Genomic DNA, 27,500 nt, shown 5'->3' with positions numbered 1-27,500 from the left:
ACATGGAGGATAATTCCAGAAAACCTACTTCCTGATCCTTCACTGGCCACAGTACAGTATGGAAAGGGGCAGAGATTTAAAAAAAAATTCGCTTCATTTTTTAATGTTATTAACCACTAAAGCATCAAACAATCTAGTGTATGAACACAAATAAATAACAAAACACTAGTTATTGCCAGAAAACAAAATAGAGGCATATTTGATGCGACATGAATCATTAGCATCCAGGATTTTTTTTTTTTAACTTTCTGTTTAAACATAATTCAGTTCAATTCTGTATAATACACTTATATTATATTTTGGTAAATTTGGCACAGTTTGTCCCAGCCAAAGATTATGCGGGGGAAGCGCGTGGGGGAGGGTTCTGTGAAAAGCGAAAGTTCAGGGGTTGTGGTTTTTTGTTGTCTTTGTGTAAAGGAGTGGAGCTAGATCTCACATCACTCTTCCCTCTTCCCCGAATCCTTTCTAAACTCTCCCCCGGGTTTCTACCCTCCCGAACCTCTCCCCTTCTACCCTTAAAACCCCACCCTTCCCCCGAACATATCTTACAATAAGGAATAGGTAAGTTTATTTTTTTTATGTGTATTTTTGTCTTGATGACTGTAGGCAATTGATCGGCGTTTAACATGCTAGTTAGCTAGCTTGAGTCGTAGTATTAGGGCTAGCTTGCTACCTAGCTAGTAGGCTAACGACGGGCTTCACATGAAATTGTCAGGCCGCACGAGCACGCAGTCGGCAAAACAGCCAACACACATTAAAACCGTGTTATATTTACAGGCGACATAGCTTTTGTTTCGAATAGATTCAATGTTAATAATTGGTTTCAGAGTAAGCCGAATATGAGAAATCAGACTTTCTCCGTCTATATCCATAGCTAGAGTTAAATGACAAATGTGCAGTCATTCATACTTGCTGACTAGCTAATGTTAGCTATAACACATGCTTCATTCACAGCTAGCTAGCTCTAGCTATCTAGTATCTGCTACGTAGTCTACACGCTGTGCTATGGCGGCTAACTACCAGTGCGGGTAGCGTGCCAAATAACAAATTGGATATGATCTGAACTGCATCGTACTAATATAGAATATTTGATACATTGGTCAATATTTTCATAATTTATTTGGCCTTGAAAAAGGATTTCAATAAATCAAAATAAGCATTTTGCTAGTTATCTTGGTAAGCTTAACATTGCTTGGGTTGGCCAGTTGGGCAGCGCTAGCTAGGTAGCTAAGTGGACTATCTTTAATGATCTGCTACAGAACTAGCTTGCCGGGCATTGTCTGACATCAACTATGCAGGCCAACACAATCTTCAAAAGTTGTCTAACACAACCCAGCCGTTTTGATCGGTAAAATAATAAGTACATTATCTCGCTGGGTCTCTGTACTGTAATCTTATTTAAAAATCTACTAGTTCAGGGTTTTCTTAAACGCAGTCTGCGTTTTTGTGCAATCTGCGTTTACACCAAACGGTGAAAACATTAGGTTGGTGGTTGTTTTAGAAGATAGACGCCTGTTGGGAGTCAGCAACTCTAAGCCTAAACTGCTTGTGTCTGGATCCTGACCTTGCTCTGGTTTTTAGTTCTCAGATCCATCCTAGTGACCAAAGACCCCAACAACAGCGTTGACCAGCCAGAAGATCTCCATCCATCCTGTGGTAATCATGGACTCCGGTGTCATCGAAGGAGGACTCAATGTCACCCTGACCATCAGGTTGCTCATGCATGGAAAGGTAAGCTTCTGCTGCACATGTAGATATGTAAAGTCTTTCATTTACATAATCTTGTCCACATTAACAAGCTGGATTCAGATTGTGATGGTAGCAGTCCATATGTGTACTATTTCATTAACATTTAGTCATTTAGCAGACGCTCTTATACAGAGCCATTTATGTGGCACATGAATTAGCTGAAATTATTGGGTGGTGTCAACATATTTTTTTTTTTGTATTTCAGGAAGTTGGAAGCATTATTGGCAAGGTTGGTTCTGGTTTCAGTTGAAATGACTCATTCTGCGTTGCAATTAGTTGTGGATCTAACACTACCGGCAGTGTTTAATTAACCATACTTTTGTCTCCACAGAAAGGCGAATCTGTGAAGAAAATGAGGGAGGAGGTGAGAGTTCACACTACTTTTTCTGATGATCACACAGCTTCCTGTGTTCTGCTTTGTTAGCGTGTTGAGCAGTATGTTGTGTTCTCTGTTGCCAATGGAAGATTCTTGTTTCTGGGTGATTGCTAGTGATTCATGTCTAGGATCCAGAGGCTCAGTTGGATGTAACGTTGCTCCTCTCCTCCTCCTCTCCAGAGTGGTGCTCGCATCAACATCTCGGAGGGAAACTGCCCAGAGAGGATCATCACCCTGGCTGGTCCCACTACTGCCATCTTCAAAGCATTCTCCATGATCATTGAAAAGCTGGAGGAGGTAGTCACCAGGGCCCAGTGCCTTAACAAAGCAACACGGCTCCCTAGAGGGAACGCCTCATTGTCTGGCAGAAATACAATGAGAGATCCTAACTCCCAACACTTAATATGTGTGTGTGTATACACACACACATTAGTTTTACGTTTAAGGTTGTTCACCTTTTGTGATCTCTTCTGTTCCCCCTCAGGACATCAGTAGCTCCATGACCAACAGCACGGCCACCAGCAAGCCCCCGGTCACCCTGCGCATCGTGGTGCCGGCCAGCCAGTGTGGCTCCCTCATTGGAAAGGGAGGATGCAAGATCAAAGAGATCCGCGAGGTACAGCTCCACACAGGCAGGGAGCTCCAGCATGCGACCCAGCACCGCGGAGCACTGGTCGTGGCGCTGTGGTGGGGCTGGTAGTAGGCCAGAAACATTCAGGTTACACAAACACCCAGGGCAAGAGATCTCTGCGAGGCTGGTTATGTGAGACAACAATGGTATTTTCCTCTTTTAACAGAGGAATTAAGGATTGAAATGTTACGTACAGGCATGTGGTTGATCAGGATTTCCCTCCTACACCCCCCCCCCCCCCCCCCATCTCCTCTCCTCAGTCGACAGGTGCTCAGGTACAGGTTGCAGGAGACATGCTTCCTAACTCCACAGAGAGAGCCATCACCATTGCCGGCACTCCCCAGTCCATCATTGAGTGTGTAAAGCAGATCTGTGTGGTCATGCTGGAGGTAAGTGGACTCCTGTGCTGCTGTGTTCAGCTTCCTGCTCTCTGTTATTACTGTAGGCATGTTTAGGCTTCCACCCTCTTGTCCAGAAAATAACTTACTGACTCGAGACCTGTTATTATGTTTAGTAACCCCGCAATTTATTTCACAAATGAGATTTGATTGGCTTAAGGTTTGTTGTTCTTTCGCCTGCCTGTTTTTACATTTTCAAGTGAAATCCAATCCTATTCCCTTCCGTCTTTTTCGTTTTCCTTCTCTCTGTCCTCCATTTTCTAAACTCTTCTCGCCATTTCTTTTTTCTCTCTCATCCCCTCTTCCCTACTTCTCATCTTTCACCCTCCATTGTACTTCTCCATTTCTACTTCTCCACCTCTCTCTCTCCTACTTTTTTTTTCTCTGTGTTCCTCTTCTACTCGCCCTTCTTCTTCCTGTGTACCTCCTCCTCCCCTTTCTCTTCTCTCCTCTGAGCAGTCTCCCCCTAAAGGGGTCACCATCCCGTACCGGCCCAAGCCCTCAGGATCCCCAGTCATCTTCGCTGGAGGACAGGTACTGACAGGGCAGCTAGTGGCTCGTTCTCTGGCATGCTAACAAGATGTGTCTTCCGCTCAGAATTTTATTTAAATAAAAAAATGTTTATAAATTAAACTGTGTTTTTAGCTTGCCAGGCAGATACATGCTGAGTTTCTCAGTTTGGGCACAACATGAGCTCTGGAGTTCAGTCTGAGATCTAGGCCAGTTCACTCCTCTCTGTGTCTCCACTGTGTAGAGGAAATGGGTTCCCTAGACCAGTGGTTCTCAATCCTGATAACGACCATTCATTTGAATCAGGTGTGTTGGAGCAGGGAAACATCTAAAACATGCAGGGCAGGGGGTCCTGAGGACCAGGATGGAGAACCACTGCCCTAGACCACCATCATTCCCTGCTCTGCTAGGCACAAAGCAGAGCTCATTGAAATATTAACAACCTTATTGTTAGTCGATCTTGTATAATTTTTAAATGTTCTACTTTTAACATCGGACAGTGTCGAGACTTTTGACAAGACTTTTAAAATAGGTTTGTCGTTGGTTTTACGGGGGTTCTTTCAAGGCATGGACCAAACGTTGTGCTGCAGTTTAAACGGCTTTCATCAAGGGGAGGTTGTCCGTCAGTGGGCAGTCATTCACGTGTTTGTTCTCTTTTACAGGCGTATGCTGTTCAAGGACAGCACGCGATTCCACAGCCCGATGTAAGTCCTGCTGTCATCTCCCCATTACTGCCTGTCTCCTGACGCACACACACACACACACACACACACACACACACACACACTCACCATAGGTAGTAGCTCAGTGATGTCTAACCTCGCTCTCTGTGCATTAACGGCACATCCATGCATTGCTTTGTGCCCCCTTGACATGCCTTCCCCATCCTGTGCTGTACGGGTGTTTGTTTTCATGTCCACGCTCAGTCAATGTTCTGTCCCCTACCAGCATTGTGCTACTTTTCTGTATACAAGACAACGTAGCTGCTAAAGTAACAGTCAGACGACGTGAAGTCATACCCAGGAAATGAGACCCAACAGAGAGAAGAAGCTGAGCTCCTCCCCCCCCCCTCCTCCTCCTCCCCTGTCCTCCTCCTCCTCAGTGCCTGTAGGAACATCTCCCACGTCTGTTGGTGTCACATGACCTGCCGAAACTCACTGGAGGTGGTGGTCCGGTATTGGGTGTTCTCTGGCTGGTAGTCCCCTCACGGCAGGGTCTACCTTCCCCAGGTGTAGGGCTCCAGTCTGAGTGACCATGTTGGCTGGTTTTGGTAGGAGAGCGCCGTCACTCAGAAGCGTTTCCACACTCCCTGTAGTCCTGTGAGGCGGAAGACGTCAAGCCAAGCTTTCCAACAGATGCATCCTGCACTTGTGATGATGATGCTGAATATCTATGGGGTATCAGAGCCAGAACTAGGATTATAGGAGAGTCACATGACAGTTACCTGTGTAGTAGACTGAGTGGTCTTGTGTTCTGTTTTTACTGACCATGGTTCTTGTCCCGTCTTTCTCCCCCCCCTCCCATTTCTATCCCCGCCCCCTCTCTCGCTCTCATAGTCTTCCTCTGCCTCTATCTCCCCACAGCTCACCAAGCTTCACCAGCTGGCCATGCAGCAGAGTCCTTTCCCCATCGCCCCTAACAACCAGGGCTTCACCGGTAGGCTGTGCTCATGGGTTACAGTGTTAGGGGGGGGTAGAGGTTTGGGTTCTGGGGTGTGGGGGCTAGGGGTTCTGGGGTGTGAGGGGTTGGGGTTCTGGGGTGTGGGGGCTAGGGGTTCTGGGGTGTGAGGGGTTGGGGTTCTGGGGTGTGGGGGCTAGGGGTTGGGGTTCTGGGGTGTGGGGGTTCTGGGGGGTTGGGGTGTGGGGGATAGGGGTTGGGGTGTGAGGGGTTGGGGTTCTGGGGGGTTGGGTTTCTGGGGGGTTGGGGTTCTGGAGTGTGGAGGCTAGAGGTTAGGGGTGTGGGGGCTAGGGGTGTGGGGGCTAGGGGTTAGGGGTGTGGGGGCTAGGGGTTAGGGTTCTGGAGTGTGGAGGCTAGAGGTTAGGGTTCTGGGGTGTGGGGGCTAGAGGTTAGGGTTTGGGGTTGATGTCTGTAGTGGGACTGCAGCTGGCCCCCAGGATTCTGACATTTGGCTTGTGTCCTGGGGAAAGGTTAGCCTTGGTTAAGCTGATTTATGACTTAAGAGAACGTTGTTTAAGTGTTTGTTTTTTCCAGGTATGGATGCCTCTGCGCAAACCAGTTCCCATGAGATGACCATTCCAAATGATGTAAGTGCCTGTATTTATTGTTACCTTCTACTACTGATACATTCAACTTCATTACTATCGTGACCATCATGTCTTTAGTTTAATCTGATTACATATCCTTGCTCTGTACTTCTTAGTATCGTATGTGATTGGTTGGTTTATTCATGTACTCTTTCCTCCACAGCTGATTGGGTGCATCATCGGTCGCCAGGGCTCCAAGATCAACGAGATTCGGCAGATGTCCGGCGCCCAGATCAAGATCGCCAACCCAGTGGACGGCTCTGCTGACCGGCAGGTCACCATCACCGGCTCTCCGGCCAGCATCAGCCTGGCAGAGTACCTCATCAACGCTAGGTGAGACATGAACACACACACACACGCCCATCAAATGCTGTTTTAGCCCCCAGCTACCTATAGCATGGATCTCAGTCCAATTTAGACTCAGTCCACCAATGAGATCTCTCTCTAATGGTCAGCTGTTCTACCCATTTCCTTGTTTGTCAGACTCTCACTGACTTGCTATCAGTGTGTGCCTATGTTGATACCCCCCCCCCCCCTTCCCTCCATCCATCCACCCCTCCATACTCACCAGCCTACCCTGTAACCCATCCCGACTGTGTGTCCCTCTCTCTCCTTGTCTCTCTTTCTACAGTGTAGAGTCCTCTAAACTTCCCTCCTCCTCCTCGACCCCTGACCTGACCCTCAGCACCTCTACTACTACTACTACTACCACCTCTCCTGCCGCTACCTCTACTGCTACCTCCTCCTCCTCCTCCTCCTCCTACTGTGTGGTGCCCCCCTCAGCCTCCATCTCTCTGTCCTTGTCGGCTCCAGGGCCCCCCTCCTCCTCCTCCTCTTCCTCCTCTGACTCCCCACTCCCCAGCTCTCCCGCCTGTGTCTCCAGTCTGCTCAGCCTCAAGCCCCTCCCCCTCCTGGCCCTCCATGTAGTCAGTGGCTCTGCCCCCAGTAACTCCGCCCACTCGGTCAGCCCGGACGCTCCGAAGCTCTCCTCAGAGCTGGGCTCCAAGTCGAAGAGGCGAAAGCTGTCCCCTTACTAATGGATCGCAGTGGCACACAGTGCAGATTGCTGAATGCTAACTCCTCTGTTATCGCCCGGCTTTTTGTATGTGGCTTTACCACACGCTAACGCTAACAGCCAGATATAACTGGTTCTCCATAGTTATTGGGGTTACACTTCATGTTTTTGTCTAATTTACTATAAGGACACTTGAGTCTGATCTTTCTATGGAACTTTTTGTGTCGTTTTAATCTGCATGGACACTTTTGGACTTGTTACTAAAGCTTGTTGTTTTCTCTTGTTCTGAGCTCAGGTAGCCCCCCCTCACCCCTTATTTAACATGTCACCTGTTCACTTCCTTTAGCGTAGATCTAGTTTCCATACATAGATATGTAGTACTAACAGTATAGGCTGCCTTCATTGTGAAATGTTCGTTCATGTGGAATTGTAGTCACGGTCATATGCTAGCCACCATACATGATGTTCTTGTTAGATGTAATAAGCATTTCAGTCATGATAGCTGTTTAAAGTCCCCTCCCAGCCCTTCCTAGACCGGTTCTACCCTCAGGTATATATATCAAACACACCTTTTTCATGTTGGTTTGTCAGAAGCATCTGAAGATCCAGTTTATTTTGAAAACCAATTGTGTACCAGAACTTGGTTCTCCAGGACCACACTTTGTTACAGAATCCATGCTGTTGTTTTTCAAATCAAATAAGCAAATAAATCCTTTTTAGTTCAAACTGGCCCAGAAACCCGCAAACAGTTTTTAGTAATCGCTGACCAGACCCAAACAGCCTTGACCGCTGGTTAGGAGACTACTTCATGGTCTGAATAGGATGATGGGTGTTCTGTGGGGCAGAGGGAATGCTGTACAGAAAGTGAATGTTGTGGTGTCAGCGTGGCTCCTGATCTCCCCCTGGTCTCTCGATGTCGTTTCTCTCCAGGCTCTCCTCTGAGGCTACCGGGTTGGCGGCCAACTGATCACACTGCAACTGCACTAACCCCCCTCCACCATCGGCTCCCCTACAGTGCTCAATGCAACTCTCCAACTTAGTTATATAAACTTCCTTATTTTGTTTTCTGGTTGAAGTCATGTCACCCCCCCTCTCCATTAATTTGATCTGCATTTATTTATTTTTTGTTTTTATTCAGAATTTGGTTTTTAATTCCCTTTTGAGTCCAGTTGGAGGTTTTAAAGATTTTTTTTTTCTTTGTTGGATGGAAAACTCCCTCTCTCTCCCATCTTTCTTTACCATCACAAAAGAGTAGAGGTGGAAAAATCTGAATAGGCATAGCTTTAGTTCTGTACAGTCAGATTTTTCTTTAAAACTGAAAAGACAAAAAAAAGGAAAAATAAAAAGTCTCAAAAATATAGATTGCCTGGTTTTTTTCTGTTCTCCTCCCCTCCTAACCCACCACCAATCCTCTCCCCCACCCCCAAGTTATTCACCCATTAAAATATCGTCAAAGTCACATGATTGTGAGACCCTGTGATGTCCTAGTGCATTTTTTTTAAAGGGGGAGAACACAGTAAGTCACAGCGGTGGAGGGGGGCACTAGCTTGTACAGGCTCAGAACGGCTACTGCAGACCTCATCTCACACTACGAGGCTAATGCTCCACATCCATTTGAATAATTGATAACCGTGTGTCACCATAACAACCCTTATTTTTTCTTTTGTCATTCCTATTTTTCCACCTGCCCCTTTTGCCCATGTGATCTTTTTGTTTAGACTTTTTTTCTGGGAGTGGGAGGGGGAAGGGTTGGGGAATGCTTGGGCTGAAGGCTCTGGTCCAGAGAGGATGGGCCTCAGTTTTTGTAAAGATACTACTTAAAAAAAAAAAAAAGTTGGAATATTTGTTTTAAATGGAAGAAAATATTTTTTTTTAACTACCAAAGGGGGATTGACTCCTAAACATTGAGTGGTCTGTTTGTAAATGTGAATCAGATTAAGAACTGAATCATTAAATTGAAACTAGACAGAGAAAGGGTAATGAGTTGACACTAGTTTCCTGCTCTTTGCTTTGCTCGAGTAAGATTTTATTTTTATTATTTGCAGGAAGAAAAAAAAAAACTACTTTTGTGCACGTTTTTTTTTTTTTTTGGATAAACTGTAGACCTGGGTGCCACAACATTGTTAAAGACAATAATAAAGATGTGAAATGCTCAAACTACAACTCTGTGTGTGCAGTGATTCTTCACTTAGTCTCCACAAACTCTTTACGTAAAGGTTATCAGGTTTTAGACAGTGAGGTTTTTATTTATCTTAATTTGTTCCTTAAATATATTTATTGTACACAGTTACAATACATAATGCAATATAAAAACAAACATTTCATTTCCAAAGGAGGTTGTTTTGAGACAGCGTACCAGAAATATGCATGTCCACATCCCAGTCAGCAGAGGGCAGTAGTCTTGCTTGTTGGCAACATTTGACAGATTCTAGATCGTTACTTTAACGAGAAATATCTCTTATGTCTAATGCTCAAAGGGGACTGAACCTTTTATCTTTACAAATGGAGAGCTGTCTAAAGAAGAACACCATGGATTCTACAAAACCGTCAAGAACACAGGAGCTGCCAATTTGTAGCTTATAAAATGTAACCTGCTTAGTTGCTTTGATAATCATCAATCATATCAGATTTTCTCAACAATAACCACATGGGTTGGGAAATCTGATATAGCTGTAACAGTTTACTCAACTATTCAAACACATTCAATCATATTCCTGAAAAAAAATGAAACAGAGTAATTGGGTGATGAGCACCATCAAAGTTACAGTAGTTGATGTAATGCTTTCCCACATGAAGGTATTGGAGAGTTACATCTGCACACAGGTGTGACCCATTTGAATGTCTTTACTATCCGTCCCTCCTTTCCTTTAAAGAGATCTTGCGTCACCTCAACAAAGGAAAGTAAGAAGGATGCATCAAAGTCTTCGAACGGGATCTTAACATTAGAACCTGAAAATATCAGTGAGCTGTTCTTTTAAGGCTCAGACCTTACAGTGGATGCAGACCTGCCGGAAGCCCTGTCAGGCTACAGATCAGCCAGGCTTCCCCATCTCGAATCTAACACGACTGGATGGGTGTGCTTCTCGACACAGCTGTGACCAATCCAAGCTTCAGAAGGGGATTTTGTGGTTTCATCAAGAGAAAACAGAAAAAGGCTATCTATTTTTTTTTTCCACCTTTCATGGCCTAGTTGTCAGACATCTGTTCAGTTGACTGCTCGTTGTGTTGTTGTGGTGGTGATTCTCCTCCTCGGACTGAGTCACTTCCGCTGTGACTGCTCATTGGCCAATATACACGACCCTTACTATATTACAAGCATGCTTTAGTGACACCGTACACACACATTGGTGAAGTTTTGTTCCAAAATGCTGGGTAGTATTGCATTTCATTATGGAAAACTGCAATACCAAATCAATAGTTAATTTACAAAAGCAAGTGTGCCTTGAACGATGCAGGCTGTAGGTCATGAGAGGGGATTGGTTTAGAGTGGCCATATTGCTTGTTCATTGCTCTCCGTTCAACTGTCCGTGGTTTCATTTAACTCAACAGAGCCATCTAGTGGACAACATAAGCACCATTTCATTTGACAGCCTCAACGCTTTGACTCGTAGATTTGTTCCTTATACAATATAAGAGGTAACCTATTTACAAACATCTTAAAACAAGTAAAGTACAGATTGTATAAAATGACAACTGAATCCCTGATGCAAATAATAAAAAAATGTAAACAAACGTAATCGTATAAATGTAAACATTGATTTCAGCTCTAATACTAGAAAATGAATTTCCTCACAATAAATTAAACTGTGCATAACGGTTTCGAGAGGAAATTCAAAAAGCATAACCAAATGACCACTTGAAATCAGTTCAACTTAAACAGAAGTGCAAGCACCAACGCCAAGGCCAATGCCAGGGCTAGGGCCAGGGCTAGGGCCAGGGCTAGGGCCAGGGCTAGGGCCAGGGCCAGGGCTAGGGCCAGGGCTAGGGCCAGGGCCAGGGCCAGGGCCAGGGCCAGGGCCGGGGCTAGGGCCAGGGCTAGGGCCAGGGCCGGGGCCGGGGCCAGGGCTAGGGCCGGGGCCAGGGCTAGGGCTAGGGCCAGGGCCGGGGCCGGGGCTAGGGCCAGGGCTAGGGCCGGGGCCGGGGCCAGGACCAGGGCTGGGGCCAGGACCAGGGCTAGGGCCAGGGCTGGGGCCAGGGCTAGGGCCAGGGCTAGGGCCAGGGCCAGGGCCGGGGCCAAGGCTAGGGCCAGGACCAGGGCTAGGGCCAGGACCAGGGCTGGGGCCAGGGCTGTCGACATGAACGGAACGCTACAACACCCTCTTGGGTTTCCATAGTGACATAAGTGAATGAGACAGTTCACAGATAATTCAATATATATATATGACACTCATGGACATTGACGTAAAAACAACGGACGTGTCGGTAACAAGGATGAAAAATAGACAGAGTCTTTATTACCAGAATGTGTAGAGTAGCAGTGTCCTCTGCTGTCAGAGACGGCAGCGAGAGAGGAGTTGAGGTGGTTTTGCAAGGCTCTGGGCTCAAGTGGGGTGGTAGGAGTGGGGCCTTGGCCTGCTGTACAGACATCAGTCCAGGACCAAATCTCTGTGACCTTGTGGGGCCAGAGAGTCTGGGTAGATGTGACCTTGTGGGGCCAGAGAGTCTGGGTAGATGTGACCTTGTGGGGCCAGGGAGTCTGGGTAGATGTGACCTTGTGGGGCCAGGGAGTCTGGGTAGATGTGACCTTGTGGGGCCAGGGAGTCTGGGTAGATGTGACCTTGTGGGGCCAGGGAGTCTGGGTAGATGTGACCTTGTGGGGCCAGGGAGTCTGGGTAGATGTGACCTTGTGGGGCCAGGGAGTCTGGGTAGATGTGACCTTGTGGGGCCAGAGAGTCTGGGTAGATGTGACCTTGTGGGGCCAGAGAGTCTGGGTAGATGTGACCTTGTGGGGCCAGAGAGTCTGGGTAGATGTGACCTTGTGGGGCCAGGGAGTCTGGGTAGATGTGACCTTGTGGGGCCAGGGAGTCTGGGTAGATGTGACCTTGTGGGGCCAGGGAGTCTGGGTAGATGTGACCTTGTGGGCCCAGGGAGTCTGGGTAGATGTGACCTTGTGGGGCCAGGGAGTCTGGGTAGATGTGACCTTGTGGGGCCAGGGAGTCTGGGTAGATGTGACCTTGTGGGGCCAGGGAGTCTGGGTAGATGTGACCTTGTGGGGCCAGGGAGTCTGGGTAGATGTGAGTGTTGAGTGTTGGAGGGTGGGGTGTCTAGGTATCCGTGGCCTTGATGGGTGAGGGGAGAGGTCTATGTATCTCCGGCCGTGGAGGATGTCGGCCTGGTCCATGTTTCTCTGGCCTTGAGCTCCTTCACCAGTTGGGGGGTCGAATGGGCTCGGCGCTCCCTGAGTGGTCCAGCTCAGCACTGTCACAGTCTGAGTCGTCATAGAGGCCCTGGGTGAGGGACAAGACAGGTTAGCAGGGAGCAGGTTACACATGGTACGGTGTACTACATGTGCTTGGTGTTGGAGCTTATCTTTTTGTCTGTTTCTCTCAATCTCTCTGGTTTTTGTAGTCCTCTCTCTCTCTCTCTCTCTCTTTCCCTCTCCCTCTCTCTCTCTCTCTCTCTATCCCCCTCTCTCTCTTTGTCTATTTGTATCTCTCTCTCTTTCTCTCTCTCTGTCTATTTGTATCTCTCTCTCTTTCTCTTTCTTTCTTTCTTTCTTTCTTTCTTTCTTTCTTTCTCTCTCTCTCTCTCTCTCTCTCTCTCTCTCTCTCTCTCTCTCTCTCTCTCTCTCTCTCTCTCTCTCTCTCTCTCTCTCTCTCTCTCTCTTATCCCCCTCTCTCTTTGTCTATTTGTATCTCTCTCTCTTTCTCTTTCTCTCTCTGTCTCTCCCTCTCTCTGTCTCTCTCTCTCTCTCTGTCTATTTGTAGTCTCTCTCCCTCTCTCTCTCTCTGTCTATTTGTAGTCTCTCTCCCTCCCTCCCTCTCTCTCTCTCTTTGTCTATGTCTCCGGTCCCACCTCATAGTGGTTCTGCCCGGTGTTCAGCTGGGTCTTCACCTGCCGCAGCGCAGCCTCCTTCTCCGACAGCCCGTCGGAGCCCTGCCCCGGATCCGCCGGGATCTCCGATCCCTGGGAGAGGAGGTCGTCGCTCTTGTCGTCCAGCCGCTCGTCCGTGTTGGTGCTGACCACGTCGGGCGTGCCGCTGTGGGAGTGGTCGGTGGTGTTCCCCTCCTCGCCGTCCGACACCGACAGGTTCTCGGAGCTGAAGGTGGAGAGGGACTGACACTTGGTCATGCTGACTGGCCGTCTGAAGGGGGCGACAGGAAACGCACGTCAAACTGGGGTTCTGTCGTACTTGTTCTACTTTTCAACTTTTTCTACTTAAGATTCGTATAGGTTTATCGTAGGCGCCTTCCTGCCACAGTAAATTCCTTGTTCGTGTAAACTTACATGGAGAATAAAGCTAATTCTGATTCTGAACTGTCGAGACTGAGATTTACTGGTCATGGCTCGTCAAATAAGCAATCAACTGGAATATTTCTGTTTTTGCTTGTCTAAAATCAAGTGAAATATGACAGTAATTGCTGATCTAAAATAGACTGGAATGGTTCTGCATTTGCTTGTGTGAGATCAAGCGGAATATGACTAATTGCTTAGCTAAAATAAACTGTTCTGATTAAACACAGTTGATCTCTAGCATTTACTGTAACAACCCTTACCGTCTCCGTGGCAACTCCACCTCGCTATCCACCTCCCCCTCCTCTTCTTCAGAGGAAACGCCACGTCTCTGGAGAACAGAGCACAGTAGAGCACAGTAGAGTCAAGTAGAATACAGAACATCAGTACGGTTATGGTGAAAATGCTTTATATGGCGGCAAGGCCCTACAAGTGGAGTAGAAAATGAAAGAATTTCGAGAACTGTTACTTGATTTGACATTGAACAAGTGTTCTCATCCTAATTTGTCATAACCAAGCGGCAGGCAGACAAAGCAGATTTGTCTCCCTGCACGAGTCCAACACACCAGGGTAAAGGCAGAGTTTCTCTGTTCAATTAACTGTGAGGGCTACAGGAATTCTGGTTGTGTCTGAGTCCTCCAGAGAGCCTCCAGGTCTCACCTGACTGCGGGTGACGGCCGCCCTGTAGAGGAGGGCTGCCGGGGTGAGGCGCTGGCTCCTGGGGGAGCGACTGCTCCCCGTCCCCTCCTCCTTCTCCTCTGCCTCCTGGGGCAGCCGGGGCCCCCCCCAGCACCGCCCCGCGCCCCGCCGCCGCCCCCCTCCCACAGGGGGAGTCCGGACTGCTGGAGAACGGGATGGAGACGGCGTCTTCGCTGGGCGTGTCGCTGCGCGGTGGCGTCTCCGCCTGGTCGTCGACACCTCCCCCCCACGTCCCCGCCGTCGCCTGTGCCCGTGCCCCCGCCTCCCAGGCCGGCCGAAGCGCTCTGGCTCCCCCCCCCTCTCCAGGCCGGCGGCGTGGCCCTTCCTGCGCCCCTCCGCCTCCAGCGTGGTGGAGATGAGGTCCGGGCTGGAGGAGGACATCTTCTTCAGCAGCAGGTCGTGCTGCAGGCCCCGCAGGGCCGCGCTGGGGTCCAAGTGCTGCTTACTGGGCAGGGAGGTGGTGGTGGTTGTGGAGGAGAAGAGGGTGGAGGATAAGGCCGCCTTCAGGCCCGCCAGGTCGCCACTGCTGCCCTTGCCGGCCTTGCGGTAGCGGGGCTTGGCCCTGCGAGAGCGTCCGGGGGACGTGGAGCCCCTGTTGGGGAAGGAGGGGATGGTCACCTGGGTCATGGAGGAGTCCAGCTTGGGGAGGATCACCTCTGACTTGAGCAGGTCTGGTCTGCAGGCACAGGGAGCAGAGATAACGAGATGTTAGAGAAGAAACTCCCACCTCTGTGACCTCTGTCATGGGAGACATTTGTCAGTAGCTGACAGTTGTTTCTTTTTCCGGCGTGGCACCTCTCCTGAGGTGTTCGCCTCACCTCTTGCTGTGGGAGGGAAGCTTCTGGGGAACGTTGCGCTTCTTGATGAGTTTCTCCATGGAGCTGGAGTTCCCTCCCTGTCTGGAGAGCTTGTTGAAGCAGCCAGGATGCTTCTTGTCCAGGGACTGCTCTCTCCTGACACACATACACATCGAATGTAAGCAATGACCAGCAGTAACTTTTGTAGGATATAGTTAGGATTATTGTTAGAGAGTAAAACAGTACAGCTCAACAACAAAACAATCTCTCTCTGTATCTCCTGCTTTACTCAACCTTGCAATCCTTCACTCAAACCTTCAAATGACAAAGCTACAAACAACTCCAAACTGAAAGGCATTGTGGGAGGTGTAGTCCTACTTGAGCAGCTCCTTCTCCTTCAGCTCCAGTTGCAGCATGACAGCGTTCAGCTCCATGTACAGGTTGTTGGCTCTCTCCAGCTTCCTCTCATAGTGCTCACGGATGTCCAGGGCATGTCTGCCAGGAGACACACACACAGGCTGCTATACGGGGTGTGCATCTGTCAGTCAGTTAACCTGTGTGTCTATCTGTCCATCGGTCTCTTTGTGAACCAGTCAGTCGGCCTGTGTAACAAGCAGTCAGTCAGCCTGTCTGTCTGTTTGGGTCAGTCAGTCTGCTCCTCACCTGAGCTCTTCCCTGCGTCGTACGAGCAGATCCTCATCCAGTCTGTGGATGCAGGTGCCCTCGGACTTGATCTTCTCAAAGTGCTGCTTCACCTCTCCACGCCATTCCGCCTGGGGGACCAACAGGAGTTAGTCACAACCTCGGTGAACAGCCATGTTAGAACACACACACACACACACACACACACAGAAGCACACACACACACAGAGACACACACACACACACACACACACACACACAGAAGCACACACACAGAGACACACACACAGAAGCACACACACACAGAGAGACACACACACACACAGAAGCACACACACACAGAGAGACACACACACACACACACAGAAGCACACACACAAAGAGACACACACACACAGACACACACACACACACACACACACACAGAAGCACACACAGAGAGACACACACACACACAGAAGCACACACACACAGAGAGACACACGCACACACAGAAGCACACACACAGAGACACACGCACACACAGAAGCACACACACACACAGACACACACACACACACACACACACACAGAAGCACACACACACAGAAGCACACACACACAGAAGCACACACACACACACAGAAGCACACACACACAGAGACACACACACACACACAGAAGCACACAGATCCTCCACACGCTGATGAAGCAGAACGACAGAGATGAAGCCGCCCCGTGGACGGTCTCTCCCGTGCCCTGGCGTTTTATTGCAGTTGTCTGTCACATCAAATTGCTATGGGGTTTTAAAGTGAGTGAGGGGTTTGTGTGTGTGCGTGTGTCTTCTAATTAAGCTAATGGAGTTTGTGAGCACTCTCCTCCGCCTGCAGGCCTCAACCCTCTCCCTGCAGCCTCCCTGCAGCCTCCCTGCAGCCTCCCTGCAGCCTCCCTGCAGCCTCCCTGCAGCCTCCCTGCAGCCTCCCTGCAGCCTCCCTGCAGCCTCCCTGCAGCCTCCCTGCAGCCTCCCTGCAGCCTCCCTGCAGCCTCCCTGCAGCCTCCCTGCAGCCTCCCTGCAGCCTCCCTGCAGCCTCCCTGCAGCCTCCCTGCAGCCTCCCTGCAGCCTCCCTGCAGCCTCCCTGCAGCCTCCCTGCAGCCTCCCTGCAGCCTCCCTGCAGCCTCCCTGCAGCCTCCCTGCAGCCTCCCTGCAGCCTCCCTGCAGCCTCCCTGCAGCCTCCCTGCAGCCTCGCAGACCCTCCCTCCCATTAAAGAAATCAATATACTCGAGCAGAAAATACTCCTTTCTAACGTCACAAGAAAAGCCATTATGTAGAGGGAAGGTAGGGGGGATGGGAGGCAGAGATGGGGAGAGAGGGGGGTGAAAGTAGAGAGAGAAGGGCAAGAGAATGAGAGGAGTGAGAGAAAGGGAAGGAAGGAGAAAGAGGACAAAAAAAAGAGAGGACTTGTTATGGAGGACGGGGTGGAGGACGGGGTGGAGGGGAGGAGTGACCAAGTGCAGACAAGACCAAGATGTCTGAGGATGAAGGAAAGAAAGAAAAATGGGGAAGAGGAGGGAGATTATTTGTATTTATTATTAGGTACAATCAGGTAGAGAGGCAAAGATTTGTATGCTGTATAAAGGATATGAATACTGATGGACGTTGTGTGGGTGGGTGGGGTTGTACAGGGGAGCATGTGTAATCTCATGCATGTATCCAACACGATCAACGGGCACTTGTCCTTCAGAAGCCCATAAATCTACTCCCTCTCGACATAAGGCAGATTGCGAGAGAGGGATAGAGCGGAGAGGAGAGAGAGAGGAATCAAGGAAATGAGAGGACAAGGGAGGGGAGGAGAGGGGAGGATGGGAAAGGAGAGGAGAGGAGAGAAGAGAAGAGGAGAGGAGAAAAGGTGGCACCTGGGATTTGAAGTAGGTCTCCTGTGGAGTGGACATGATGTCGGCAGATGCGATGTCTAAATGCAGTAAGATCTGACGGAAGGAAGGCCTGTTCCTGGGCTTGCAGCTCCTGTAAGAACAAAACCAAAGGGCTCTCACACACACATCTACCATGATCCCTCCACCTCTAGCCTAGTCTTCACCAATACACTGTTTAAATCCCCTTCTCCTTCCATCCTCCTCATTCTGTCACATCCGCAACCCTCCATCCCTGAAACTGTCTGTACCTCTTTCAGCCCCTTTCTCTCTGTACCACCCTCACTCTCTTTCTCTCTCTACCACCCTCACTCTCTTTCTCTCTCTACCACCCTCACTCTCTTTCTCTCTCTACCACCCTCACTCTCTTTCTCTCTCTACCACCCTCACTCTCTTTCTCTCTCTACCACCCTCACTCTCTTTCTCTTCCTGCTAGCCCTCCCTCCGCCCCTCCGCCCCTCCATCGCTCTCCCCCCCCTCTCCTCACCAGCACTGTCTGAGCAGCAGCTTGAAGCCGTCAGGACAGCTCTCTGGGATGGGCAGCTGCAGGCTGTTGTTGCCCACCCCCCAGATGATGGCTGAGGAGTCCACGTCTTTGTAGGGCACCTCTCCTGTCAGCATCTCCCACAGTACCACCCCAAACGACCTGGCGAGGGAGAGAGGGAAGGGAGAGAGGGATGGAGAGAGAGACACAGATGGGTAAAGAGAGAAACAGGAAGGGAGGGAAAAGGAAAGAGGTGAGTCAAGTATTACTCCTAAAACATTTGACATCGAAACTGATATAAATAACCACACTGCGGATGACCAACATAATTGCTCTTGTTAATAAACAGGGGGGGGGGGGGGGGTATGTGTCCTTGCATGAGAGCTGTAGAGCAGATAGACAGTGTATCTATATGTGTGTGTGTGTGTGTAGGAGCATGTCTGTCGTAGAGGGGTCAGACAGTGGTTGAGCCCCTGTGTGTGTAGCCAGGCCAGACTCTGGTGATGTTCCCCAGGGCATGCTGCCCTCGCCAGCCTGACGCCCAGGCTCCCGACTGGCACAGAGCCCAGGACGGCCAGCTAGGAGCCTGAGCAACCGCACTAGAGGAGGGTAACTAAGGAAAGGGTTTGTTGTTGATGGTACCTGAGTTGCTATGGAGACAGCTTTATGAAGCAATAGCGTTGCACGGAAGGGAACAGAGTCTGTGACGCTGTGTTTACAGTATGTGTGTATTTATAGTCTCCTGCTGGGCATCAATGTCCGTGTTTCAACCACAGCATCGCAGCACGTTCATGGAGCGCTTTACTGTGAAGTGTAAAGCTACTACATGTACAGAATATATTAGACAACATGCCAGAAAGAACATGACCCAGAGGGAGAGAGAGAGAGAGAGAGAGAGAGAGAGAGAGAGAGAGAGAGAGAGAGAGAGAGAGAGAGAGAGAGAGAGAGAGAGAGATGGAGACAAAAGTATTATTTCACAAGTCTATTGTAGACCTATATAATGTAATCTAGTAGACAGTGGTTAGAGAAAGAGAGAGAGAGGGGGGGTGGGCAGAGGGAGGAAAAGGAGTGCAAAAGAGACCTGGGCCAAATCGGAGGACTGAGCGACGTGAACCAAAATCTGAACTCCCAGATTACGACCACAGTAGATGAATCATGTTGAAAACACAACTGAAAATACAGATGAAAACATACACGTTCATGGACAATTGTAGTCTAGTTTAGAGCAGTCTTATCTAGGATAGTATGGTAAACTACACCATACTATACTAGACATAGGCCTACTATATGTACTGAATTTGTTCATTGTCCTTGGTATATTGGAGCCTCCATGATGCTCTCTCTGCTAACGCAGTACTGGCCCTGGGCCAGAGAGCAGGTCTGGGAGGGCTGTTCCTGTCTCTGCACAGCTCCAGCATCTGGCCTATCAATTATTAAATTAACCAGCATTCCTTTCAGAGGAGAGCGATGGAGATGGGACAGAGAGGGGGGGGGGGTGGGAGAGAGGGAGAGAAACGATGAGAGATGGAAGAAAAATTGAGAGTGAGAGAGAGAAAGACAGAGAGAGAAAGAGATAGATGGGGCTATGCTCAGGGCAACCCATCTAATGCGGTAGGGCTACAGTATAATATTTCGTGCAATTTGACACTGTACACAGAACTGAATAGATTTATCTAGTAATATGATACTGTAGTGTATAGTGCAGAGTATAACTAATAGGATCAAATGTTGATATAATGACAGATTATATAAACCATGAGGGAAAATGACATTATACAATGTACAGTGTGTGTGTGTGCATGTTTCGTATGACCCACTGCGTCCCCCAGTGTACGGTACACTGTCTCTTACCAGATGTCGACCTTCTCAGAGACGGGCTCGTTGCGTATGACCTCGGGAGCCATCCAGGCCACCGTCCCAGCGAAGGACATCTTGGTGCTCTTGTCGCTCAGCTCCTTGGACGTCCCAAAGTCGGAGATCTTCACCGCGTCGTCGTACGTGATCAGCATGCTGTGGAGGAAACACAGAGACACGGGTTCTAACGCTGTGGAGGAAACACACAGCAGAACACTGGAAGGAGCTACACTAGAAGTTAGTATGGTATAGCATAGTGTAATATGGTAGAGTATAGTATAGCATAGTGTAATATAGCAAAGGAAAGTTTTGAATAGTACAGTACAGTATAGTATAGTATAGTGCAGTGCAGTGCAGTGCAGTACAGTACAGTGTAGTGTAGTGTAGTGTAGTATAGTACAGTACGGTATGGTATAGTATAGTGCAGTACAGTGCAGTGTAGTACAGTACAGTACAGTGTAGTATAGTATAGTACAGTGCAGTATAGTATAGTACAGTACAGTATGGTATGGTATGGTATAGTGCAGTGCAGTGCAGTGCAGTGCAGTGCAGTGCAGTACAGTACAGTACAGTGCAGTGCAGTACAGTACAGTGTAGTACAGTACAGTGCAGTACAGTACAGTGTAGTACAGTACAGTGTAGTACAGTACAGTACAGTGTAGTACAGTACAGTACAGTGTAGTGCAGTATAATATAGTATAGTATAGTAAAGCACAGCACAGCACATTGTCCTGCGTGGTCCTGCAGTTGTGACCCTTACTTGGGAGACTTGAGGTCCCTGTGGATGATCTTGTGGAGGTGCAGGTAGTTCATGCCCCCTGCGATGCCCATGGACCACTCCATGAGCAGGGAGGGGGTGATCTTACGGCCAGCCCTCAGCACCTCGTACAGCTGGCCCTGGGCACAGTACTCCATCAGGATGCAGTAGCATGGAGCCTGGGTGCAGATACCCCTGGAGGGACAACCAGAAACAGCCCAGAGTTAGAACAACACACAGAATAGGAGAAAGTTCTACCATAGAGATGGACACGTTCTTTAGTTGTTCCTGGGAGAAAACCTCCTGAAGAAAAACAATTCATAGAAATAAAAGGTTAATTCAATTCTAACAGGAAACACAATTAATTATTAAAAATGTCATGGAGAGCTTTCAACTGGAACTAAAGAAGGGCACCTTTGGAATGACTCTTCTCTCCTAAAACTATAAATAGACAACTATGTTCGTATGGAAGCAGTTCCTCACTTGAAGGTGATGATGTTGGGGTGTTTGAGTTTGCGCAGGTGCTTGATGTCCGTCTCCTTAAGATCGCGTACTTTCTTCACTGCCACGTCCTCTCCGTGAAACTTCCCCAGGAAGACGGCCCCCTGCGCCCCGCTGCCCACCCACTGCAGGTCAGAGATCTCCTCAAACGGAACCTCCCACAGCTCTGATGATGAGGAGAGAGAGAGAGAGAGAGAGAGAGAGAGAGAGAGAGGAGAGAGAGAGAGAGAGAGAGAGAGAGAGAGAGAGAGAGAGAGAGAGAGAGAGAGAGAGAGAGAGAGCGAGCGAGAGAGAGAGAGAGAGAGAGAGAGAGAGAGAGAGAGAGAGAGAGAGAGAGAGAGAGAGAGAGAGAAAAGATGATAAAGGATTTGTGTTGGCCTAAGATGCATTTACTGAGAGATGAGCTAATCTGATGATTAATTAATTATGAATTGTTATTTTCTTTTGATGTCAACCCATTATTAGGCTTATAAACCAGATGCAGTAATAACTCACTCTAACCAGCATGAATATGCATGAGCTGGGTATACTGGTGGTAGATGGAACCTGAGAAAGAAACATCCATTTTAACACCTGCCTACTTGTGTACATGTATGTGTGTGTGGGTGTGTGTATGCGTCTGTGTGTGGGTGTGTGTGCACACACCACACTTGAACCCCACCTCAGCCCCAGATTCGGGCGCTCACAGACAGACAGAGAAATGTAATCTGCCACGTGTAATACGCTCCCAACCCTAAATCCTGCTTATCTCCATTGTGGAGCTGCACTGTAACAGGAGCCCTCCACTCTGTTGGGGGCCAGGCGGGGGAGACGAGGAGGGCGGAGGGTGGAGGGGATTTGGGAGGCTAATGTGGAAGTGGAGGAAGAGGGGGAGGAGCAGGAGGGAGGCATCCCCGGGGAAGGGGTGAGAGGGGCAGGAAGGCTGGGGAGACAGACAGCTAATAGAGGGTACCGTGGTGCTGCTGCCTCTGCTAGGAGGGGATAATATCCTTTCAGTCACAGCCCCATTTCTGGGCTGAATTCATCATATTAACCAGCATGCCATAAATTATTGATGAGCTTGTGTGCTGTACAGTACAGTGATTGATTAGGGAATACTTTGCCCCATCAGGAGTCTGTTAAACATTTCCACCTTGAAGGGAATCAAAATCCCTGGCGTTTCAATTCAATAGCAATAATTTTATTTTCCTGGGGGCCGATCTCTTGTTAACAAAGCTAATAAAATGAACATTTGGGGATTTTTAAAGATGGCTTACTGTCCCCAGAGCCAAGGAGGGAAGGCTTATTCTATACTAGCCTGAATGTCCCATCCAGTCAGACCAGGTCTACAAAGCTACAAAACATCATAATGATCCTCAGTTGTATCAATGTTCTGTTACACAGCCAGTCAGTAACTCTGTCTTTCTGAGGGGAAACACACTGGAGAGAGAGACTAGCTGTGATGGGATAAAAGGACCTGATAAAAGGGAGTGGAGAGGGGGATGGGTGGAGAGGAGGGGAGGAAGGGGGGAGTCAAAGGGGTAATAAAATATCAGAGAGGTAGAGACAGAGAGGTGAAAGAAAGCAGGAGGCTCTCTTCCTCCCCTGATGCTGCGAGCTCGTGCCAGACAGGCTGCTTGGTCTGTGGAGATAGTGTGTGTGTGTGTGTGTGTGTATGCGTGGGTGTGTGTGTGCGTGAGTGAGCATGTGTGCGTCTGTGTGCGAGCGTCTTTCTAATAGAGATGAGGGGTGCAGGGGGTGTGCGGGGGACTATGTTTGATTGCGTGGCTGTGCACCAGAAGATCTATGTGTGCGTCGGTTAATAAAGATGAACAGTACAGTGTGTTTGTCTGTGTGTCTGTGTGTCTGTGTGTGTTCATAGTGATGAGAGGGGTAGGGTCAGTCCGTGGTTATGAATAATGCATGAAGCGGGCCTGGTGGAGGGGTCCTGGGGGAATATGGGCCTATTGTAGCGTCTGCACACATAAACAGCAGCGCGTCACTGGGAGACCGCTCTCTCTTAAGGGGGGAGGGACCACCCGAGCCACAGGGAGCCATGAGGAACAACACCAGCTACAGCAGCTAGCTAACACCAGCTAGCAGACGAGTGTTTGTTTACAAGGTCTTTCTTTGTGTGAGTTGTCTCATTTGTAACTGGTTGTTGATATAATTACACATAATGGTACTTGGGATGCAATTAGCATATCAATGCCTCACAATTTGGAGCGCTAACAGGTTCTTTGGACACGTAGACCTGCACTTTAAAGCCTTTCACACTGTCATATGGAGTGGCACAGCTCTCTCTAGTATCCCTTCTGTTTGATTCTAGCATCATCACTCAACCTCCCTCACTTCTCACTTCTCTTTCTCCCCCCCCCCCCCCACAGCACTGACCCCTCTTTGTCTCTTTCGCTCACCTTCCAGGTTGTGTTTGTGTTCGGTGGAGTAGGCCTTGCCAATCATGGGTCCAGACAGGCCTCAGGCAGCCAAATAGCCCCTCCAGGAAGCCCCCTCCAGACTGGCACTGTAGCCTGGCCTCCATCGCCTGGCTCCGGACCGCTCCGGCCTCCGCGTCCTGCCCCTCGCCCTCGCCCCTGCCCGGGGTCGTGCCTCCGTCGCTCTCGTGGAGCTTCAGGACGCTGTTGGCGAAGTGCTCCTGCTGCTCCTCGCTCGGCGTGGGGCTGTGCCTGCAAGTGTGCCCCCCTCCTCCTCCTTCCCCTCCTCCTCCCCCCCCCTCGGGCTCCGGGGCCGCCCCTGTGTGGATGGAGAGAACGTTCCGGAGCACGCACTGGGTGGGCGGGGTCAGGTCCATCTCGGGGGTGCAGGCGGGGGTCTCGGGGTCCAGGCGGCGGATGGAGGGCGGCTCTGAGAGCGGGGAGGAGAAGCCGGAGAGAGAGGGGGAGGGGGCGCGGGGCTCGTGGATGAGGGCCATGAGGAGCCGGTTATCACCTGATCCAGCCAGGGATGGGGAGCCTTAGTGGGGCTGGACTGGGGCCAGGGCCTGGGGGACACGGGAGGAAGGGGAGGATGACTCTTTATGACATGGCATGGTGGGAACCAAAGAATATCCATCCAGCACACACATATTTATTCTTTAATATTTCCATAGACTTTTCTGTCAAGACCTTGCTTTTAGACGGCAAGGTTACATTCTCTGCTCTCTGCACATCCTACATCATGCATCCTCTTTCTGTAGAAACCAGCTATGCACAACCATAACAACCACAAAACCACCCCCATCTCATAGTCATTAGTCCTGTTTATTGGCGTAAGGTTGGCAGTGTGTCTGGCATAACACAGGAGTCAGGTGGCTGAGCGGTTAGGGAATCGGGCTAGTAATCTGAAGGTTGCCAGTTTGATTCCCGGCCGTGCAAAATGAGGTTGTGTCCTTGGGCAAGGCACTTCACCCTACTTGCCTCGGGGGGAATGTCCCTGTACTTACTGTAAGTCTCTCTGGATAAGAGCGTCTGCTAAATGACTAAATGTAAATAACACGTATAGCCTATACCAGTCTGGCTGACTATGGGGCTAAGGTTTATAAAACATAAAAACACTCACTTTTTAATTTCATCCACTGATCTGTTTGAGTCTACAGCTGCTACTGCTGTCTCCTGTAGCTTAGCTGTATCTTAGCTGGGCACTGTGGCATGCTGGTACTTCAGTTACCTAATTGTTTCTATCTCATTTCAGCCATGTAAAATCCACTCAGTGATATTTAGATGCCCTGTAATCAGTGAAACGATGGATGTGGGGTGATTTGATGAGCTGCCACCCTGCCCCATGTGTTACTAAGTTCAGTAATAATTGATGCAGTCTCCATCTTGCTTGCATGATGTAAAACCAAATCCTCGAGCCAGTAACTTAGACAAATTGATTCTGAGAATCAGAATAGACCGCAGGACCAATGTCCCTTCACAAACGCTTCTTTCTAACACGGGAGAGGACAATGAAGACCACAACATTTGTATTCAATGGCATGCTGATTCGTGATGAGAAACCTATTCTCTGAAACTCCCTTCGTTGAATAATCCCACAAATCATTTTCATGTGACTGGTTTTCTAGCTGAAAAGCCATTGCCAGTAATAGGGGCATCAGCTGCAGTCTTACAACAACAGCAGAAGGGGGTGACTACCAGCCCGTGGCCGTAAAGACACCGCACTCTGAACAGCCGCGTGAGCATCAGCATGCGCACCTCCCATCCACGGACTTCGGTGCGTCTGAGCAGTATTGCCGACTAGAAGTCGTCGGTATTGTTTACAACGCAAACCATTCACTGAGAAGTGTAACAAATAGTCTAATATGGTCATGTGCGTTGACATTATACTACAACCAACATCTAGTGTTTGTAAATAGCCTACCTGAAGCGGTGTTGTATCACTCAAAATCAAGTCGCAAACTCCATTGTTGTTGAGTACATATATTTACTTGTTTCCTGCTGGTAATATAAATTGTTCTTGACACAACAGGGTTGAAACAGTACAATTACTTTGCTCCTTTGGTTTTGTTTATATAATCAGTGTCACCGCGCGTAAGTCTGCACGCTGCACTCACTGCATGAAGGCTACCACAAACGATGGAGGTCCTGCGCGTGTATTCCAAAAGGATCCCTTAAAATTCTCCATCAATATCTATATCTGCACGAGCATATCCTTCTGTCCGCATGTGAGGGGGCGCGTGAGTCGAGGCTGTCTATTCTCTGAGGCCCCGGGGGTTTTATATCGCGGAGCGTCTCACCTTTACTGCATGAGAAACGGAGGGGAGGCGGAGAGATGCTGCTGATCTGGCGTATAGAGTGAGGGCGGGATAGCGCTACTTTGATGCCCGCCTATCAGGAGATAGTTGTGCTGTGACGAGTACTGTAGTGTCCAAGTGGACTTGACAACGAATATCGGCTCGCAGCCGGCAGGTAACGGGTTTATTTGCGGCTACCGTGGATAAGCCAGTGTGAGGTTATGAAAATGATGTCATCTCCAAAGAATGCAGCATTAAGGCCGGACAGCGGGCAAATCTCTTCATCCCTATTAACACACACTCTCTATCGATTAGAATTGGGATGTAATCTCTGTCCTTGGCCCGTCTGTCGCGTGCAAGCATCAAGAGCTCCGTCTACTAGTGATCTCACCGACACACACTACCGTTCTGGGAGAGACCAGTCCAGATGTTGCGGAAACCATAAAGCATGCTAGCAGAACCCTAAAATGTGATTTTGTTGTTTTAATTAAACACAACCTACAGGGTCATTGTCCCCGTTTTAATTAGAAATGTGTGTTAGACAAACAACGTATGCATGAATCATATTCAACAATGGGAAGCGGATCATGAGAAAGTTGTAAAAAAATAAATAAAATCATTTAGGCAACTTGAGTTAGCTGGAGTTTATATCCAGTGAGAGTTCTTAACATGTCTAACTTGTCGGGATTTTCACAGTGAGAGAGGGGGAGGGGCGTCCAACAAATCTGCTAATCCCACTGTTTCAGCACGTTATGTCTGTTTGTTTAAAACGGTCGTATGTGCCCCTTATTGGATCTTAATGCCAAATCCAGGCCTTGTCTCTCAGATTAAACCCCCACACAGCTTAGAGCATTAGGGTGACATCATTCTCCTGCTTTTAGAGTAGGGGAAACCCCCCAAACTGGGACACAGACATCGGAGACACAGCCCCATGCGTAGGCTACTGTGCACTTAATCTCTGTCCCTGTTTGTGCGTCAGGCTTTGTCATAAAACTAGACAAGTCTTTATTCTGGTTCACTCAGAAATACGGTTCCAACAAGACATTGCAGGCAGCCATCATTGCTACAACTGAACCCTCCCGCTCTCCTCACCTTCATAGTATATACCAGTATATGTTCACACTGTTCTATTTTCAGCAGCAGTCTCTTCACACTCTCCATATCTCTGATTTATTTATCTGGTTCCAGGGTGATTCCCTGCCTGTCAGGGAGGCCGGGACCAGTGCCTCATCAGCCGTGTCCCTGGCTGATGACAACTCCCTGCCAGTCTCACTCTCATGAGTAGGTGTGCCATATGCAGAGTATACTCATGTATATCGTTTCCATGGACACAGAAAACATGTCATTCTTAGTCCCCAGTCATGAACAGAATTCTCTGCATTCCGAAGGAAATGAGCTGTTCGTTTATCCGGACTATAGCCTGACCGCTAGCCAGTTTAGGGGAATCCTGTCAGGCCATCCTGCATGAGGGTGTCCTGTACAAGGACCTATGATGGCTGGGGAAGATGAGCATTAGGACTTGTTATGTCTCACCATCCTGTAGGAGGGCTTTAGTCCTGTTGTTGATTTGTTTACAGAGCAATGGCATGCAGCCAGGGGCTTAGCCAATGGCTGTGGAGAACAAAAAGGGGCTTGGTGTTGAGGGAGAAGCCAGATTGTCCGTGTGATTTTTGGGAAGGACAGGGAGGTGACAAGGGGAGGCGAGTAAAGGGTGTGTGTGGTGGAGGATGGTTGGGGGGTAAGGGGTGGA

The 27,500-nt window shown here is 49.0% G+C and overlaps 2 protein-coding genes across 5 annotated transcripts; one reads left to right on the top strand and one right to left on the bottom strand.

Annotated features, from left to right (window-relative positions):
- The first annotated feature begins 418 nt into the window (after positions 1-418).
- On the top strand, positions 419-8,301 carry LOC136959607 (poly(rC)-binding protein 2-like). 4 transcript variants are annotated; one of them, XM_067254130.1, is made up of 13 exons: positions 419-561; positions 1,582-1,731; positions 1,955-1,978; positions 2,081-2,113; positions 2,306-2,422; positions 2,610-2,741; positions 3,017-3,145; positions 3,614-3,688; positions 4,327-4,368; positions 5,248-5,320; positions 5,876-5,928; positions 6,092-6,261; positions 7,874-8,301. In XM_067254130.1, the coding sequence occupies exons 2-13, from the start codon at positions 1,663-1,665 to the stop codon at positions 7,908-7,910; spliced, it is 954 nt and encodes a 317-aa protein (XP_067110231.1). In that variant the 5' UTR covers positions 419-561; positions 1,582-1,662; the 3' UTR covers positions 7,911-8,301. The 4 variants fall into 4 exon arrangements, with proteins under 4 accessions (XP_067110231.1, XP_067110118.1, XP_067110151.1 ...); XM_067254017.1 differs by having other exon boundaries at positions 5,221-5,320; XM_067254050.1 differs by having other exon boundaries at positions 3,611-3,688.
- A 4,005-nt stretch (positions 8,302-12,306) lies between these two features.
- LOC136948688 (mitogen-activated protein kinase kinase kinase 12-like) lies at positions 12,307-23,950 on the bottom strand. Its single transcript, XM_067242650.1, is given in 17 exon segments — positions 12,307-12,390; positions 12,959-13,247; positions 13,660-13,727; positions 14,057-14,182; positions 14,184-14,321; positions 14,323-14,391; positions 14,393-14,771; positions 14,914-15,048; positions 15,271-15,387; positions 15,556-15,665; positions 17,429-17,537; positions 17,931-18,089; positions 19,779-19,937; positions 20,542-20,733; positions 21,022-21,205; positions 23,436-23,481; positions 23,483-23,950. Coding segments are annotated over 17 exon segments (2,832 nt in total).
- Positions 23,951-27,500: the final 3,550 nt, after the last annotated feature.

Source organism: Osmerus mordax, chromosome 1 (assembly GCF_038355195.1).
Source record: "Osmerus mordax isolate fOsmMor3 chromosome 1, fOsmMor3.pri, whole genome shotgun sequence".
Classification (NCBI taxonomy): Eukaryota; Metazoa; Chordata; class Actinopteri; order Osmeriformes; family Osmeridae; genus Osmerus; species Osmerus mordax.
This window is presented reverse-complemented; position numbering and strand designations above follow the sequence as displayed.

Coding starts and splice junctions, on each gene's coding strand:
- LOC136959607 (XM_067254010.1), top strand. CDS start 1,663: ATGGACTCCGGTGTCATCGAAGGAGGACTCAATGTCACCCTGACCATC. Junction 2,114..2,305: donor TGAAGAAAATGAGGGAGGAG/GTGAGAGTTCAC, acceptor CCTCCTCTCCAG/AGTGGTGCTCGCATCAACAT. Junction 5,321..5,875: donor TAACAACCAGGGCTTCACCG/GTAGGCTGTGCT, acceptor TGTTTTTTCCAG/GTATGGATGCCTCTGCGCAA.